Source organism: Archocentrus centrarchus, chromosome 24 (genome assembly GCF_007364275.1).
Source record: "Archocentrus centrarchus isolate MPI-CPG fArcCen1 chromosome 24, fArcCen1, whole genome shotgun sequence".
Taxonomy (NCBI): Eukaryota; Metazoa; Chordata; class Actinopteri; order Cichliformes; family Cichlidae; genus Archocentrus; species Archocentrus centrarchus.
In genome coordinates this window covers 33,804,487-33,821,497 of record NC_044369.1, presented here as the reverse complement: position 1 = coordinate 33,821,497, position 17,011 = coordinate 33,804,487, and the positions used below count along the sequence as shown (strand labels likewise).

The following is a 17,011-nucleotide window of genomic DNA, read 5'->3' as shown; positions in this document are numbered from 1 at the left end:
TGCTAGCCCTAGCTAACTTCACTTGTCTCTCCACCCGCACCAGCCTCCTGTTACAAATTGGTGCCCGAACATTGTTTCTTGGACCTCTTCTTGAGCACACTGACCGAGGTTCAGACTGGATTCAGGCGATTTCCCGATCGCCAGCCACGGATGTGTAAGTGGATAATTGGCTTTTTGTCCGGCTCGTCCATTAAGGCAAAACTAACCTCCCCTGGCGTGACTGTGACGGGGTGTGATGGATTATAGGACCGCGGCACGCTGGATATTCACAAAGTAACTTTTTTTTTATGCTGGAGAAAACGGAAGTGTATTTCAAGAAGTGCACCTGAAGTTTTCTTTTGCCGTGTTGGATTTAAGGACTATTCTGGAACTTTCCCCTGCAGCATTAACTGACTGTTTGTGAAGTGTACAGACTTGGCGTATAGCTAGAAAGACTTTTTAAAAAAAAAAAAAAATTTTCTATTACCTACATCGTTATTGTTTTTTATTATTTTGCTGTGATTATTTGATGTTTTGGTGAACCTTGCTTCTTTCATTCATTGTTAATTATTGTTCTTTGCAGGGCAGTGTATTTTTGGGTGTTTTTGCTATGTGAATCTGATGTTTGATTGTCTGACTTTAAGTCACTAAGATTTGAGATTTCAGTGATTATAATGACAGCTACAGACTTCTAGCCTCTAATAACACTGTATTGCTAATTTAAGGTGCAAATTCTAAAAACTCAATGCAGAATGGCATGCCACCTGGATATAATGGATGATGAGGCTGACTGTCACGCTGACATGGACATTGTTAGCCTAACAGAGTACTTGGTTCCCCAACCTATAACTTCTGAGCTTAACCAATAGGTTCAAAATTTACAACCAGAGATTGAAAGATTACGAGAATGTCTACAAGACTCCCTCAGCCTGCAGAGGAGTATATTGAAATGCTGGGATCAGTGTGACAAGAAAGACTGTGACACACATGCAGCACAACAACCAACCTCTAACCCTGTAGCCTCGTCAACTCCATACTCACCAGCTGTGACCAAGACAGTGTCCCCATCCCAGGACACAAAATCCTATTCTTTCCTGCAACAACATTCCCTGGAACTCAACAACACATCCAGGATGATTGCTGATGCTTTGCACCGTGCTAAGCTGGAGCCTCCAGTATTTGCAGGCGATACTAAGGTCCATCCAGAAGACTGGTTGCAGGCTGTCGACACCTACAGATCCTCTTTGAATTTAACTGATGCACAGATTTTGAATGAACTGCCTCATTTTCTAGCAAAAGAACCCAGCAAATGGTTTAAGGCACTTAGCTCACATGTTGTGTCTTCGCCACAATTCTGCCAGCTTTTCAGGACAGTGTTTCTACCATCTGACAACCAGGAACGGGTGCTAAGAGGCATACTTGACCTTGTCCAGTCACCAGAGGAGCCTCTCCCTACATTTGTGGCTCACATGCTGAGTGAGTTTAACAAATTAAGGTGTCCCCCACCAGAGCAAGAGCAGATTGAAGTGATATGTAAACATTCTATGGAACAGTACAGGGTTGCACTGTATGGCACACCTGTCCCTTCAGCTATGGACTTGCTGCTGCGGGCTCATGAGTGCCATGCAGTCCTTGGGCCTAGTGGTCATTAGTCCTCTCCTGCAGGCTTCAGAGGCAAGCAGGACAACAAGCTTCACTGCTTTAAGTGCTCTCAGCCTGGGTTCACGTCCCGCACATGCCCAAGCTGCACCAACGTGACCCACACTGAATCTAAAATGTCCCACTCCTGACCTAGACTTGTCAGAGCCTCCTCAGTAACTCCGTCTGCAGATGTGGACCAGCATCAAGCTGAAACACACAGGCTCACAGCTGTTGACCAATTACCCACCAGGCAGGCGGGAAACCCAAAGGGGGGGAGGATGTTTTACCGAGGCAACCCTCCCCCCAGGTGTTGATCGAGCCTCACCCAAATGCCACGACCCCACAAGAGCAAATTGTTCTGGGTCATATGGAGGATACAGCTTCTCAGGCACCCTGGAACACACCACTGAGGACCAAAGTAAACTTTAACTCTGTGTCCACAGATGCCACTCTAGACACAGGGGCATCTCTTTCTGCTGTACGAGCTGACCTTGTCAAAGTGAACAATTCCTACCCTTGCAAAACTCAGCAGTGGACAGGCCCACCTGTGAGCCTTGCAGACAATGCTTGCTGTTCCCCTAATGGTGTTGCTTGGCTAACCATCGGCTTCATTTTTACCACTGTTTTGCCATAATTCATAACCTGTCATCTCCTTTCATTTTGGGGATGGATTTCATGATCAGAGCTTCATTAACCATCCATATCCCCTCCAGAACTGTATACATGGACAACATCCCTTGTCCTGTGGTAAGCAAGGAGGAGGATGAAGCAGCTGACTTATTCATTGAAGGAGGGATGATCATGTCCCTTGACTCACTGGAAACAGTGCTTGTCTCTAAAGTTGTGGAGGCAAACCTTGAGGACGGCCAAAAGTCAGCTTTGGTCAGCCTCCTCACCCAGTTTGGTGAGATGTCTGATGGTCATCTAGGCCACACCTCCCTCACTGAACACATGATCGACACTGGGGATGCAAAACCTATAAACCTCCCCCCTTATTGCACCTCCCCAGCAAAAAAAACAGTTTATTGAGGAGCAGGTGCATAAGATGTTGCAGGATGGCATCATTAAGCCCTCCACCAGCCCATGGGCTGCCCCAGTTGTGATTGTGAACAGGCCTGGGGCTGATCTGAGATTCTGTGTGGATTTTAGGGGCGTAAACCAAGTCACACAGAAAGACATGTACCCCTTGCCACGTGTTGATGAGTCACTTGACTTCCTGGCAAGAGGGCGGCTTATCACAACACTGGATTTGGCCCGTGGATACTGGCAGGTGTCGGTTGTGGAGGAGTCCTGACCGAAAACTGCTTTTATATCCCACTGTGGTCCCTTCCAGTTCCATGTGCTCCCCTTTGGTCTCTGCAGTGCACCAGCCACCTTTCAGAGGCTAATGAATACTGTCCTCGCACTTGTGTTGTGTACCTGGATGACATTCTGGTTGTTTCCCCCACTTTTGAACAACACCTGGCTGATCTAGTGGAAGTGCTCAAAAGGCTCAAATCTGTAGGTCTTTCTTTGAAACTTAAGAAATGTCAGTTCTGTTTGAGTAAGCTCATCTTCCTCGGCTACCGCATCACTCCTTATGGCATAAAGCCTGATGAGGACAAAGTCAAAGCCGTGTTGGAGTTTGATATCCCATCCAGCGTCAAACATGTCAGGCAGTTTCTTGGCCTGACAGGGTACTATCGCAGGTTCGATGAGAACTATGCATGCCATGCTGAGCCACTTCACGCGCTCACCCGGAAAGACACAGCTTTTGACTGGGATGATAAGTGCCAGAAATCCATGGACCTCTTAGAAAAAGAGTGTCACTTCGGCACCTGTCCTCAGATTTCCTGACTTTGGACGTCCTTTCTTCATTCACACTGATACTTGTGACATTGGCCTGGGAGCAGTCTTCAGTCGCTCTCTGCACAAAGCAGAAAAGCCATACTCCACCCCCGAGAAGGAGTGTTTGGCTGTTATTTGGGCTCTTGAACATTCCAGACCTTGGTAAATGGTAAATGGACTAGTTCTTATATAGCGCTTTTCTACTCAGTATGAGTACTCAAAGCGCTTAGGCCTTCATGTGACTGTTTTTACTGATCACAGCAGCCTCAAGTGGCTAATATCCCAGCCTAGCCCTTCTGGCTGACTAGCCTGATGGTCCTTACGACTCCAAGACTTTGACTTCAGCATAGTGCACAAGTCCGGTGTGAACAACAGAGTGCAGGACGCACTATCTCACAACCCTCTCTCCCTTTCCTGCAGCACTCCTACAGATCGTTTGCCCGAGTGCGCTGTCATTGGCAGTTTGGGTCTCTGTACTCTGCCTCCAGTGTTACTGGCAGATCTTGAAAATGTTAAGCGATTGCAGTTGGATGACCCAGTCACTGGCCAGTGGACCTCGATAACATGAATGAGAGCGACTCCTCATAATACCCTGTGTATGATGGTCTACTCTATGATAAAGACCCAAAACATAAGTGTGGGTTGCATCCATTGAAGGAGCTTAAATTGTATGCTCCTACGTCACTCTCTGGTACTTTGCTCAGCTACTACCACGATCACCCCACCGCAGGTCACCTTGGTATTTCTAAAACACTGGTGAGACTGCAGTCCAGGTTGTCAAGCGTTATGTTGCTTCCTGCTCAGTCCGTCAGCTCACTAAACCAAGCCAAAGGGAACTAGCTGGTTTCATGGTTCCTATCATGCCCCAAAAACCCTGAGAGTACACAGGGGTGAATTTTGTCGGGCCACTGCCTTGCACTGCTTCGGGGAATGCTGGTCTTCGTTGACTATTTTTCCAAGTGGGTCGAGGTGTGTGCTGTTAGAGAGGCTAGAGCACAGGTGGCAGCCAGTAAGTTTGTCAGTGAAGTTTTTGCCAGACACGGTACCCCCACATATCTTATCTCAGATAGGGGCTCGCTGTTTGTAAGCAAGTTGATTGGGCATGTCCTCTCTGCACTTGGGTCCATGCATCGCCTTACCACGGCCTGCCATCCTCAGACTAATACCACGAAGAGGGTGAACAGGACACTCAAAACTGCCATACGTGCTTATGTTGGAGACAAACACACATCATGGGATAAGTTTCTTTCCCAGATCTGTTTTGCATTGCATACAGCCCCCCATGACAACACCGGACTAAGCCCTGCCATGATGCTGTATGATCAGGAGCTGGAAACCCCACTTGACCTCATTACACAACCTTTCCCCTCTGAGGTGGATGAATCCACTGTGCCATACCCAGAGACTCTTAGAGCCTCCCTGCAAGAGGCCCACAACCTGGAATAGAAAACAATTTTGTTGTGTTTTGAGTGTTCTGATTGCCGAAGTGTCTCACCTGTGGTGTGCCAGCCCATGAAAACATGAGTAATTCAAGGGAAGATTTTGTTTGATGCTTCTTTTATTTTATTTTGTTTTCTGATCCAGTGGTCATAGTTTCCACTGCTTGATTTTGCCTCCCACATTTGTTTTGATTTCCTGTTCTCTTTTTTATAATGTGGTTTGGATTTGTATTGAGAAGCACACTCATTTGCCTTACTCTGTTATGTGCTTGTTATGGGGCTGTATGGTAGTACAACAAACTCAAGATGATTTTGTGAGATTGTTTGCTCTCTTTATTGATACAGTGTATCACAAAAGTGAGTACACCCCCTCCCATTTCTGCATATACACTGCTCAAAAAAATAAAGGGAACACTCAAATAACACATCCTAGATCTGAATGAATGAAATATTCTCATTGAATACTTTGTTCTGTACAAATTTGAATGTGCTGACAACAAAATCACACAGAAAATCATCAATGGAAATCAAATTTATTAACCAATAGAGGCCTGGATTTGGAGTCACACACAAAATTAAAGTGGAAAAACACACTACAGGCTGATCCAACTTTGATGTAACGTCCTTAAAACAAGTCAAAATGAGGCTCAGTATTGTGTGTGTCCTCCACGTGCCTGTATGACCTCCCTACAATGCCTGGGCATGCTCCTGATGAGGTGGCGGATGGTCTACTGAGGGATCTCCTCCGAGACCTGGATTAAAGCATCCGCCAACTCCTGGACAGTCTGTGGTGCAACGTGACGTTGGTGGATGGAGCGGGACATGATGTCCCAGATGTGCTCAATCGGATTCAGGTGTAGGGAACGGGCGGGCCAGTCCATAGCTTCAATGCCTTCATCTTGCAGGAACTGCTGACACACTCCAGCCACATGAGGTCTAGCATTGTCCTGCATTAGGAGGAACCCAGGGCCAACCACACCAGCATATGGTCTCACAAGGGGTCTGAGGATCTCATCTCGGTACCTAATGGCAGTCATGCTACCTCTGGCGAGCACATGGAGGGCTGTGCGGCCCTCCAAAGAAATGCCACCCCACACCATTACTGACCCACTGCCAAACCGGTCATGCTGAAGGATGTTGCAGGCAGCAGATCGCTCTCCACACCGTCTGCAGACTCTGCAGTCACGTCTGTCACATGTGCTCAGTGTCAGTCCAGTCCAGCTGAGCAGCACTTAATATTTTTTTTGGGGGGGAGGGAGGTCCAACAGCAGTATATTTCACAAAAAAAAACAAGATCAAATTGAGATAAATTTGATAATACGACAGAATTGGAAAGTGAAAACTATGCCATGAAAAAATACATTATGAGTTAAATGAGTTCACACTGAGTTTTGTGCATTGCCAAAGTGAACTGTGGGATCGTTGCTTCACTTTGTGCTGCTTCACTGAGAAACTGAGAAAAGTTCATCTTTCCAAGCATGAGCACCATCCAGGCAGATCAGACCTATCCATATACTCCGGTGCTGCCACGAGTCATAAAATCACACTATGAAAAGGTGAGGGTGAGGTGGTAGCTGGTGCAGCTTTTAGTTGAACATCAGAATGAAGGCGGAGGTTGATCATTGCAGAGTAATCACCCTGCTGTGAATGAACAGTTCGTGGAGTAAAGCTGCTCCTCTCTGTGACCTCTCTGCAGCATCATGCTGGATGGCATCCAAGATGTTTGAGCTTCGTCTCCCCTGCAGTCAGCTCCAGAGAAGTGCTCAGCACAGAACCAGCCTTCCTCATTATTCACTTTCATAATGTCACCAGCTGCAGCATGTGTTTACATATGTGAGATAGTATATCGATAAAACGTTCATTATCAGTCAGCAGTCTGATTCTGTCACTGAACAAAGAGTCACTGAACCTTCCCAGACTCTAAACCCAGGATAGAGGAGTTGAGTGAATGTGATGCTGAAGGTGTGGAGGTGGATCAGAGTGTCAGAGGAGACTCTGTAGAAGGACAGCGTGCCGGCAGGACAGTCCACATACACTGCTACTCTGTTAGAGATGGAGGAGGAGCAGATGGGTGTTTCTCTGTCATCGTGCCACGCAGAGTAACCTTCATCAGAGCAGTTCAGACTCCAGGACTGATCATTCCCTCCAAACCTGGCAGCACTGCTGTAGCCTTTCCTCAGGATCCCTCTGTGAGTCACTGCCACATCAACTTTTCCTTCCCACTCGACTTCCCAGTAACAGTGACCGGCCAGGCCATTTTTACACAGCAGCTGGCAAAACATATCAAATCTCTCCGGGTGATTGAGATAAGGCTGCTGCTGGTTCTGTACTTCCACCCTCCTGTTGCTGTCAGACAGTTTCAGGTTTCTGTGTGCAGTGTTCAGGTCCAGGATTAGTTTACAGGCCGCTGATGGAGGAAAGAGAAGAAAATGAAGAAGCAGTGAATCATTTTATATAACTGGTGACTTTAGCAGTAGTTGATCTGTTAGCAGAGTAGCTACTTAAAAGTTTCCAGAAGACACAAGCAGGACATTCCGCAATTACAGATCATGTCCACTGTTAAACCTGCTTCCTGTTCCTGTTTAAACCACCATCCTACTGTTTTAGATCTGACTTCTGTTCCTACACTTAAGAATCAACTCATCGTGGATCCCAAACTGCAGCTCAACCTGCTGCATCCAGTCATCTTTTAAAAATAATTCCTCTCTGGCTGTGCCATCCCTGTTGCAGTCAGACTATAGGCAGCCCTCTCAGCAGTGCTGCGTTCCCAGTGTAAGGCACATGTCATGACATGTAATCTGAAACTCCACATCTATGTAGGATACATAGGATAGGACCTTTCTCTAATCCCTTGAAGGGAAAGACACAAAGGAAAAGCTGGATTTTGTCAGTACTTGAGGAACTCAAGGATTTATGGACCTGTTGTTGCAACTAGTTTTGACAATAAGCGTCACTCAGTTTTCCAGAGAAAATCTTTAGATTCTTACCAATCAGTAGGACCGATCAGCTCATTGAAATCCACATAATTTAAGTGGATCTACAGTCTTGGTGGCACATCAGTGTTAACAGACTATGCTTTGAAACTCTGTGAAGGCTGAAGTTAAGTTAGCTTATAAATAAAGAAATTATTCAATGGAGGAAAAGTAATGTGTGACCCAGTGCAGCACTGACAGGAGTGGCCCTCCAATCTCATTGTACATCCTGTATAATGACAATAAAAGCATTCTGTTCTGTGTGGCCTCAGTCAAAAATCCAGAAGAGACAATCCAAAACCTTTGAGTGTGTATCACTTACACTTCCTCAGACCAAGAGTTACTCTCTTCTCTGCGCTGCTGTCCACCCTGGAGGATAAACACAATTCTTTCTTTATTACGAATGAAACATAGAGCTGTCTGGGCCTCATCATTTTTGTGCCATTGTCATTTTCTCTCCAGATTTCACTTGAAAAAGGTTTTACTTATACACCACTTTCTGGTTAAAGAAAAGTCTAATTTAGAAAAGAAAATATACCTGAGAATATCAAGTCTCCAATATGGATCCTCCAATCCTGCAAATAGCAGATTGACCCCTGAATCCTGCAGGTTGTTGTTACGCAGGTCCAGCTCTCTCAGATGGGAGGGGTTTGAGCTCAGAGCTGAAGCTAGAAAGGCACAACCTTCATCTGTGATCAGACAACCTGACAGCCTGCAGACACACACGCAAACAGAGGCGTGCGCGCGCACACACACACACACACACACACACACACACACACACACACACACACACACACACACACACAGAGGCACACACACAGAGGCACACACACACACACACACACACACACACACAGAGGCACACACACACACACACACACACACAGAGGCACACACACACACACACACACACACACACACACACACAGAGGCACACACACACACACACAAAGTTTTTTTCAGCAGTGTTCCTGCATACTAATGCAAATAGTGAAATCATGTCAAAGCCATATGCATATACTGTACATATCTAGACACAATAAAGGGGTTTAAATGTTGTTGAGACAAAACATTCAAATGGGGGTTGGAGTGGAGGGAATTAACTTTCTTTGCAAACTGTTGGTTGGTTGGTTTCCACATACAGCTCGACACACTACAGACCACAGAGAGGTCAGAAGAGGCTGGCGAGTGGCCCGTGGTTCAAGCTGAGATATATGGCAACAACAGACAACCAAATAACCATCAGTTACAACAAGCAGAGACATATTATGCATTTTTAATGCACACTATATTAAGTTTTTAGGTCAGGATGTGTCATGGTCCTGGGTCTATGACCCCTTGTTTCTTAGGTCATGGTCTTTGGTAGTTGTTTTTTGTTATTGTTTTGTTTTGTTATATTGTTGCATGTGTTCCTCTTTTGCATTCTTAGTTAGTTCCCGTTGCTTTACATCTTAGTTCTCCCTGTATTTCATCCCAGTGTGGAGTTTCTTTTGTTTAATTTTCAGTGTCTGTCTCCCTGTGTTGTGTGCTCTGTCCTGTGCTTTTGTATTTTTGCTCCTGCCTTGACTTTGGGATTTTGATATTACTGTCAAGTCAAGTAACTTCACTGGGCCCAACCCTGCCTGCTACACAGCCAACAAAGAACAGAAAGACTGTTAAAACATATAAGATAGCTGCTAATGTGCTAAACTGGATGCTCACTGACGAAAAAGCAGCATTAATGCTAGCTTGCTGTTTAATGTTAAAGACAGTTGTATGCTGACCTGAGTATTTCCAGCTTACAGTCTGGACTCTTTAGTCCACCAGACAGCAGCTTCACCCCTGAATCCTTCAGCTTGTTGTTACTCAGGTCCAGCTCTCTCAGACCAGCAGACTGAGAACTGAGAGCTGAGGACAGGGCTTCACAACTTTTCTCTGACAGGTTACAGTCACAAAGCCTGCAAGACAATCGGTTGTTTTCAATATCCATTTATTAGTAAATGAAGCACTTATTTTTCTGAATACAAAGTTATTTATTAACTCACAGAGCTTTGTTGGAGGCTTTGACCACTGGCAGCAGCCTCAGCAGAGCCTCCTCTGAAGCAGAGTATTTCTTCAGGTCAAACACATCCAGATCTTCTTCTGATGACAGTAAGATGAAGACCAGAGCTGACCACTGAGCAGGAGACAGTTTATCTGTGGAGAGACTTCCAGATCTCAGGGACTGTTGGATCTCCTCCACTACAGAATGATCATTCAGTTCATTCAGACAGTGGAACAGATTGATGCTCTTCTCTGCAGACTGATTCTCACTGATCTTCTCCTTGATGTACTGAGCTGTTTTCTGATTGGTCTGTGAGCTACTTCCTGTCTGTGACAGCAGGCCTTGGAGGAGAGTCTGATTGGTCTGCAGTGAAAGACCCAGGAGGAAGCGGAGGAACAAGTCCAGGTGTCCATTTGGACTCTGTAAGGCCTTGTCCACAGCACTCTGGTGGAGATGTTTTAGTTTAGATATCTCTTTAAATACTTTAGGCTTCTTGGAGATTGCTTGTTGTTCTTCCAGCAGACTGACTTTAGAGTTGATGAAGGTCAGATGGACATGAAGAGCAGCCAGAAACTCCTGAACACTCAGATGGATGAAGCAGAAAACCTTGTCCTGGTACAGCCCTCTCTCCACTTTAAAGACCTGTGTGAACACTCCTGAGTACACTGAGGCTGCTCTGATATCGATGCCACACTCTGTCAGGTCTGATTCATAGAAGATCAGGTTTCCTTTCTGCAGCTGATCAAAAGCCAGTTTTCCCAGAGACTCAATCATCTTCCTGCTCTTCTTAGTCCAGATTGAGTCTGTCTCAGGTCTTCCATCATATTTTACATTTGTCAGTTTGGTCTGAACCACCAGGAAGTGGATGTACATCTCAGTCAGGGTCTTGGGCAGCTCTCCTCTCTTTCTGGTTTTCAGCACATCCTCCAGAACTGTAGCTGTGATCCAGCAGAAGACTGGGATGTGGCACATGATGTGGAGGCTTCGTGATGTCTTGATGTGGGAGATGATTCTGCTGGCCTGCTCCTCATATCTGAATCTCTTCCTGAAGTACTCCTTCTTCTGTGGCTCAGTGAACCCTCTGACCTCTGTCACCATGCCAACACACTGAGGAGGGATCTGATTGGCTGCTGCAGGTCGTGTGGTTATCCAGAGGCGAGCAGAGGGAAGCAGGTTCCCCCTGATGAGGTTTATCAGCAGCACATCCACTGAGGTGGGCTCTGTAACATCAGTCAGGATCTCAGTGTTGTGGAAGTCCAGAGGAAGTCGACACTCATCCAGACCATCAAAGATGAACACAACCTGGAAGTCTTCAAAGCTGCAGATTCCTGCTTCTTTGGTTTCAGTGAAGAAGTGATGAACAAGTTCCACCAAGCTGAACTTTTTCTCTTTCAGCACATTCAGCTCTCTGAAAGTCAATGGAAACATGAACTGGATGTCCTGGTTGGCTTTGTCTTCAGCCCAGTCCAGAGTGAACTTCTGTGTTAAGACTGTTTTCCCAATGCCAGCCACTCCCTTTGTCAGCACTGTTCTGATTGGTTCAGCTCTTTCAGGTGAGCCTTTAAAGATGTCTTCTTGTCTGATTGTTTCCAATCTGTCTGGTTTTGTGGATGCTGTTTCAATCTGTCTGACCTCATGTTCATCACTGACCTCTGCAGCCCCTCCCTCTGTGATGTAGAGCTCTGTGTAGATCTGATTCAGGAGGGTTGGGTTTCCTGCTTTAGGAATCCCTTCAAAAACACTCTGGAACTTTTTCTTCAGAGCAGATTTGAGTTTTTGTTTGCCCACTTCAGCACGAGTTCCTGCATGAAGAACAATGGTGAAATCAAAGAACAACCAGTCTAATAAATCCAAACAGGTGTAGCTGTTGGAGAGTCATCAGTCTGTTGTATTCTCATGTGGTTCCAATCTTGATATCCAAACATTTCTGACTGGAGATCAATCTTTCTGTCAATTAAAAAATCATAATGAAAATGCAGATAGACTCTAAGCTACACAGTAACAACAAAAAATCTCACTGCTCTGCAGACGGTCAGCGAGCTCCTCCTCCTTCATTCTCCTCAGGAAGTGAAGCGTGATCTTCAGAAACGACTCTCTGCTGCTCCTCTGCTGTTCATCCTCATCCACCAATATCTCATCACTTTCCCTCTGACTCAGAAACCTCTGGAACTCCTTTAGCTCATTCTTCATAAATGTGATGATTTTTTTCTCAAGGACCTGGAACATAGAGATAGAAACTTTATGCTGAATACAAACTCGCAGATTTCTGTGACCAATCAAAATGGTACCGTATTTTCCGGAGTATAAGTCGCACTTTTTTTCATAGTTTGGCTGGGGGTGCGACCTATACTCCGGAGGGACTTATATGTGAAATTTATAACACATGAACCAAAATACTCCAGCCACTTGACATCTCTGTGAACCAGAACTTTAAGGCAGTCTTGCGTAACCTGTGGGCGCAGTGGATGATGGATGGAGAGCACAGCTTAACGGCAACTGGGAGAATGCGCCACCCAACTTTCCTGGAAGTCATTGGATGGATCAAGAAAACATGGGCTTCAGTGACAACCAAACCATCCTGTTGGGATTCAGAAAGGCTGGAATAATTGGAACTGCAGCTGACGACGAGTCTGATGAAAGGGACACAGAAGAGGAAGCGGCGCTTCGTCTACCTGGAGTGTGCGGAGTTGTTTAGAAGTGACACCGAGGATGAAGAATTCAATGGATTGATGGTTTGGTAAACTTGTTAGCATGTTCTTTATGCTATGGTTATCTGAATAACTGTTAATGTTACGTTAACATACCAAACACGTACTCTGTTTGTTGTGCGTCATGTAGCTGAATGTGTTACGTTAGGCGTAACCGTGTTCGTCCTGTTCTTTAATCCATTATTATTTTAAATTGCCTTTCAAGATGGAATTTCTGCTCTGGGTCTCGGATTCTATCAAATAACCCCCCCCCAAAAAAAGTGCGACTTATAGTCCAGTGCGACTTATATATGTTTTTTTCTTCTTTATTATGCATATTTTGGCTGGTGCGACCTATACTCCGGAGCGACTTATAGTCCGAAAAATACGGTACTTGTCTACCAGGCACAGCATGGACACTGCTAGGACTATGATAGTTTATTATGAGATTCATAGCTGTGTGTCTGCATTTACGCACCATAAACACAGAGTCTAGGTCACATTTGTACTTCTGCTCAGATTGATCCCTGAAACCATCGGAGGTCTCCTGGGTAATTCTGCAGCCCAAACATACACACAGAAGAGCGTCAACTGTCATGAATTCTGGTAATAACTATTTCTTCATGAATTGTTATTACACCTTTTTCAACACCTACAATATTACAGTCCCATTAAAATGTTTACCTTTGATGAGCTGGGTGGTGTCTAGAAAATGCAGGTTTATGCACTGAATGCTTCAAAGGTATAACAGGAGAGTCTTTGGTCTGTGGATGAATCCTAAAATAAAACGGGATTTAAGTCAAAACTTATCTCTGTTATATTTTCTGACAACATAAAACCATAATTATGAGTTAAATAAAACCACAAACCCTGGTAGGGATGATTTTCTGCTATTAACATTATGACGGCTAAAATATCATATTAGGAATAGCAGTGATTGTTGACCAGCGAATAGATGCAACACTACAGACAGTGTAGTCCCAGCAAAACGGTTTGATGTAACAGCTGGACTAAGAATAATTAACAGGCCTAGAAGAAAACAGCAGGTGGTGCTTTGCCTTTAACAAAAAGACTGTGAGAGCCTCTGAAGTCAGACTTTACTGTAACTGCTGGCAAAAATCAGGTGGCCACAGATTCAAAGTGAGAGGTACATGAAACCATCACTGTAGGGATTTGGGTTAAATGCACTGTCAATGAGACAGCACACAGGAGCAGCAGTATGTGCAGATCTCTTTAAACTGATATCAGAGCCATGCAGCTTTGAGACTAATGTCTCCTAGTGTGGAGAAAGAGCCCATTTAGGAGCTCTCAGAACAAACATGTAGTCTGTAGAGATGACTGTTACTGTGCCTGTATCTCTGGCTGATGTCCCTTATATGGATACAGTAGTCCTTTTATACACTGTCTGCCACAGTCCCAAGAGGTCAACTGTCAGTGTTGCTCCATAGTGTCACCACCAACCAGTTATTTCTTTAAGGACCCACACTCTGTTTGGCCCGCAGGTACCTGTCAGGTGCCTCCTGAACCTCACAAGACTAGAATATTTGATAGGACTCCTTCTACAGTTTGAGTCCTGCCCTTATCCTTTTCGAGCTGAGGGGGGGGTCACCAGCTCAATATGCACCAACTATATAGCAGTTGCAGCACTAGCTGTCTTAGCAATAGATGAGCAGAAACTCAGGGACATCCATACATTAGCAACATCAAGATGTTTAGGAAATGAATGCATGTGTCTGAGTGTTGTGATCTCACCAGTCCCCCTTTAGATGGGGTCCAATGTTCATGTAAATGGGTTCATAAATGAACTGATCACTCTCCATGGGATCAGAGCTCGGTTCAACACAGTCTGGTCTCTGCTGCTGGATCCTAATAGAAATGGAACAATAATTCATTATTAACGATGTTGTTTTTGCTCGCTTTAACTGTCTGTATGTTTTTACTGATAGTAACAGTTTAGTGCAGTGGTAACATGCATTTCCTTTCATCTTACCTTTGATCAGCCTTTAAATCTTCAGATGTCTTTAAGTGTCCAACATTGATATAATCAGGTTCATTCCTGGACTGCTGAATCTTCATGGGAACACAGCCAGTGCCAAAAGAGCCTGATCTCTGCTGACGCCTGATAGAATAATTCCCTCATTGACACATAAATTGTGGAGACCACATATTTATGATATTACTCTGAGTCCACTGCAAACTCTCGCACTCATTGCTGTCTTGTATCAGACTAGAACAGGGATCCTCAAGTCCAGGCCTTGAGGCCCGGTGCAGGTTTTAGATGTGACACATTCATAGTGACTCTTAGAGACTCATAGAGAGTCATTATGAATGTATTAAAAGTCCAGGTCAAAGTTGTTTCTATTTGGGTTTTACTCAGAAAAACACAGAAAATTCAGGTTTAAATAAAAAATAAACCATATTTTTTTTTTTTTTTTTTTTTTTTATGTTGCTGTAAATATTTTGCTTGTGTCGTGACCCCTGAATGGATTTTTGGTTTCTTTGCTCCCAGACGGTTAACTCTGCATTTTCATCTGTTCTTTCTGTTTTAGTCTTCAGTGGAGGCTCCACAGGTCTTCCTTCTATGTTTCCACCTGTGTGGAGTTCATTTATGTTCATTTATGTTCAGTTATCTCAGCCTCAGGTGCTGATGTTCATTTCTTTGGTATTAGTGTCTGTGGAGCCTGTACTACTAAACACGCTCAGCACACCCTGGGTGTTACTTGGATTTACTTACCCTGATATTGGCACTCAGGATAAGTGTTCAATATAAGCTGGTTATCAACTTCTGAGTTAACCCAGGGTTTCCCCTGCAGCTTCACATAAAAGCAAAACTGTCACTGGTCACATGGATGAGTGTATCAGCAGCAGAGCAGCTGATACACTCAGCTGCTCTGCTGAAGACAAAGTATGAGTACTTATGAGAGGAAACTGCTCTGCAGTAGTTTAGCATTAAAAGCTCAGGTGTGTGCTTTGACCCTTAAACACTAATGTCAGGCGAAATCAAGGAATAAAGTTGCATCTGATAATAAATGTTTATTGCTGATGCTCATCAGACTGTAAACCCTCCTGCTGTCGGCCTGCAGAGGTCTTGTGGTGATGCTGTTTTTTAGGGAGCTGATTGGTTGGTATGCAGTGATCTCATACCTGTTGCTCTCTAATCTCAACCATAACTCAAACATAACATCCACAAACTGCAGCGTGATGAAGTGATAGAGGCCAAGACAAACACGCAGTGGTTGCTAACGTGAATCATCCACCATCAGCGTTTCACATCCATGAAAGTGAGCAGTCTGCGAATCCATCCAGCTCAGAGGGATGCACTGAAATCACCGACCAATCACATTCCCAGAATTTAAACATGAACTTTAGTGTTTCTAAGTAAAATGTTTTTAATGGCAATCGGTTCAATAAACATAACTTCCAAATTGGTACCAAGGTTAATAAACTTACATTTTTATAAAGTTTAAGTTTAAAGTTTGAAGGAAGCTATTTGAAAATCTCACCTCTCCACAGCCGCTGACTGCTGCACACATTTTCTTTCAAACATCATTTGGAGCTTCTTAAAGGACACAGAGCTGTTAAAATTAAATTAAATTAAACCATGACATTCACCAAAAAACAGACTTTCTGTTTGAATCTGTTTCAAAAATATGCATATGGTATTTTTCTAAAAATAAACCAGTCTCTGAAGTTCAGCCAAAACACATAAACTCATATAAAACCAGTAATCAGGTCAGTAATCAGGCAGCTGTCAGCCAGCTGTGGCACCTCTGCTTCTCAGGTGCCTCCAGTTTACGGAGGCAGCTGCAAGGGTGGAGGGTGGAGCCATGATATCTTGGCCCAGCAGCTGCTGCTGTTTGGGGGTCAGTTGGTGTAATGTCAGGGTGATGCCACAGCCTGACGCACTCCATACAAGGTGCTGCATTTATGTAGTTTATATAAAAACTGCAGTCCTTTGTTTTGTGAGGTATGGCACATTATTCACATGGACCTTCTGTGTAAAAACTGCTGCTGTGTGCCTTATTGTGTAGCTGTCACTGCTGAGCCTCCTTCAGCTCTTTATGATTCTGGAATAATATGAAGGAATATGATAACTAGAAAGGACTGAGTGGACTTGAACTAATCTATGAAGACACTGCAGTTAATGCTGAGGCTGTTTTGCCAGACTGACGATGTGGAGATACAAAAAGAAGATGTTTGGATTGGCAGGAAATCCAACTTTGTTACTGCGCTGAAGCAGCTCGTTTATACTTTTCTTATCCTGATGCTGGAACCCTGTTAAAATGCACACGTCTCTGGGGTATGTAATGCATACATTATAATGGTTACCTGTGTTTATATTGTTGTCTGTTGGGTTTGCTGCGATGCTAATCATAGTTTTGGTGGTTTGTCGGTGAGATTATTGCAATTTTCACAGAAAAAGCATGAATGATTTTCCCT

General features: G+C 44.4%; 1 protein-coding gene across 1 annotated transcript in view; it reads right to left on the bottom strand.

Annotated features, from left to right (window-relative positions):
- LOC115774843 (NLR family CARD domain-containing protein 3-like) overlaps positions 1 to 17,011 on the bottom strand; it is a 99,048-nt gene that overhangs the window by 58,737 nt on the left and 23,300 nt on the right. The window contains exon 7 of the mRNA XM_030722289.1: positions 9,625 to 9,798. Within this exon, the coding sequence (XP_030578149.1) occupies positions 9,625 to 9,798 (174 nt within the window). The remainder of the gene's footprint in view (positions 1 to 9,624; positions 9,799 to 17,011) is intronic.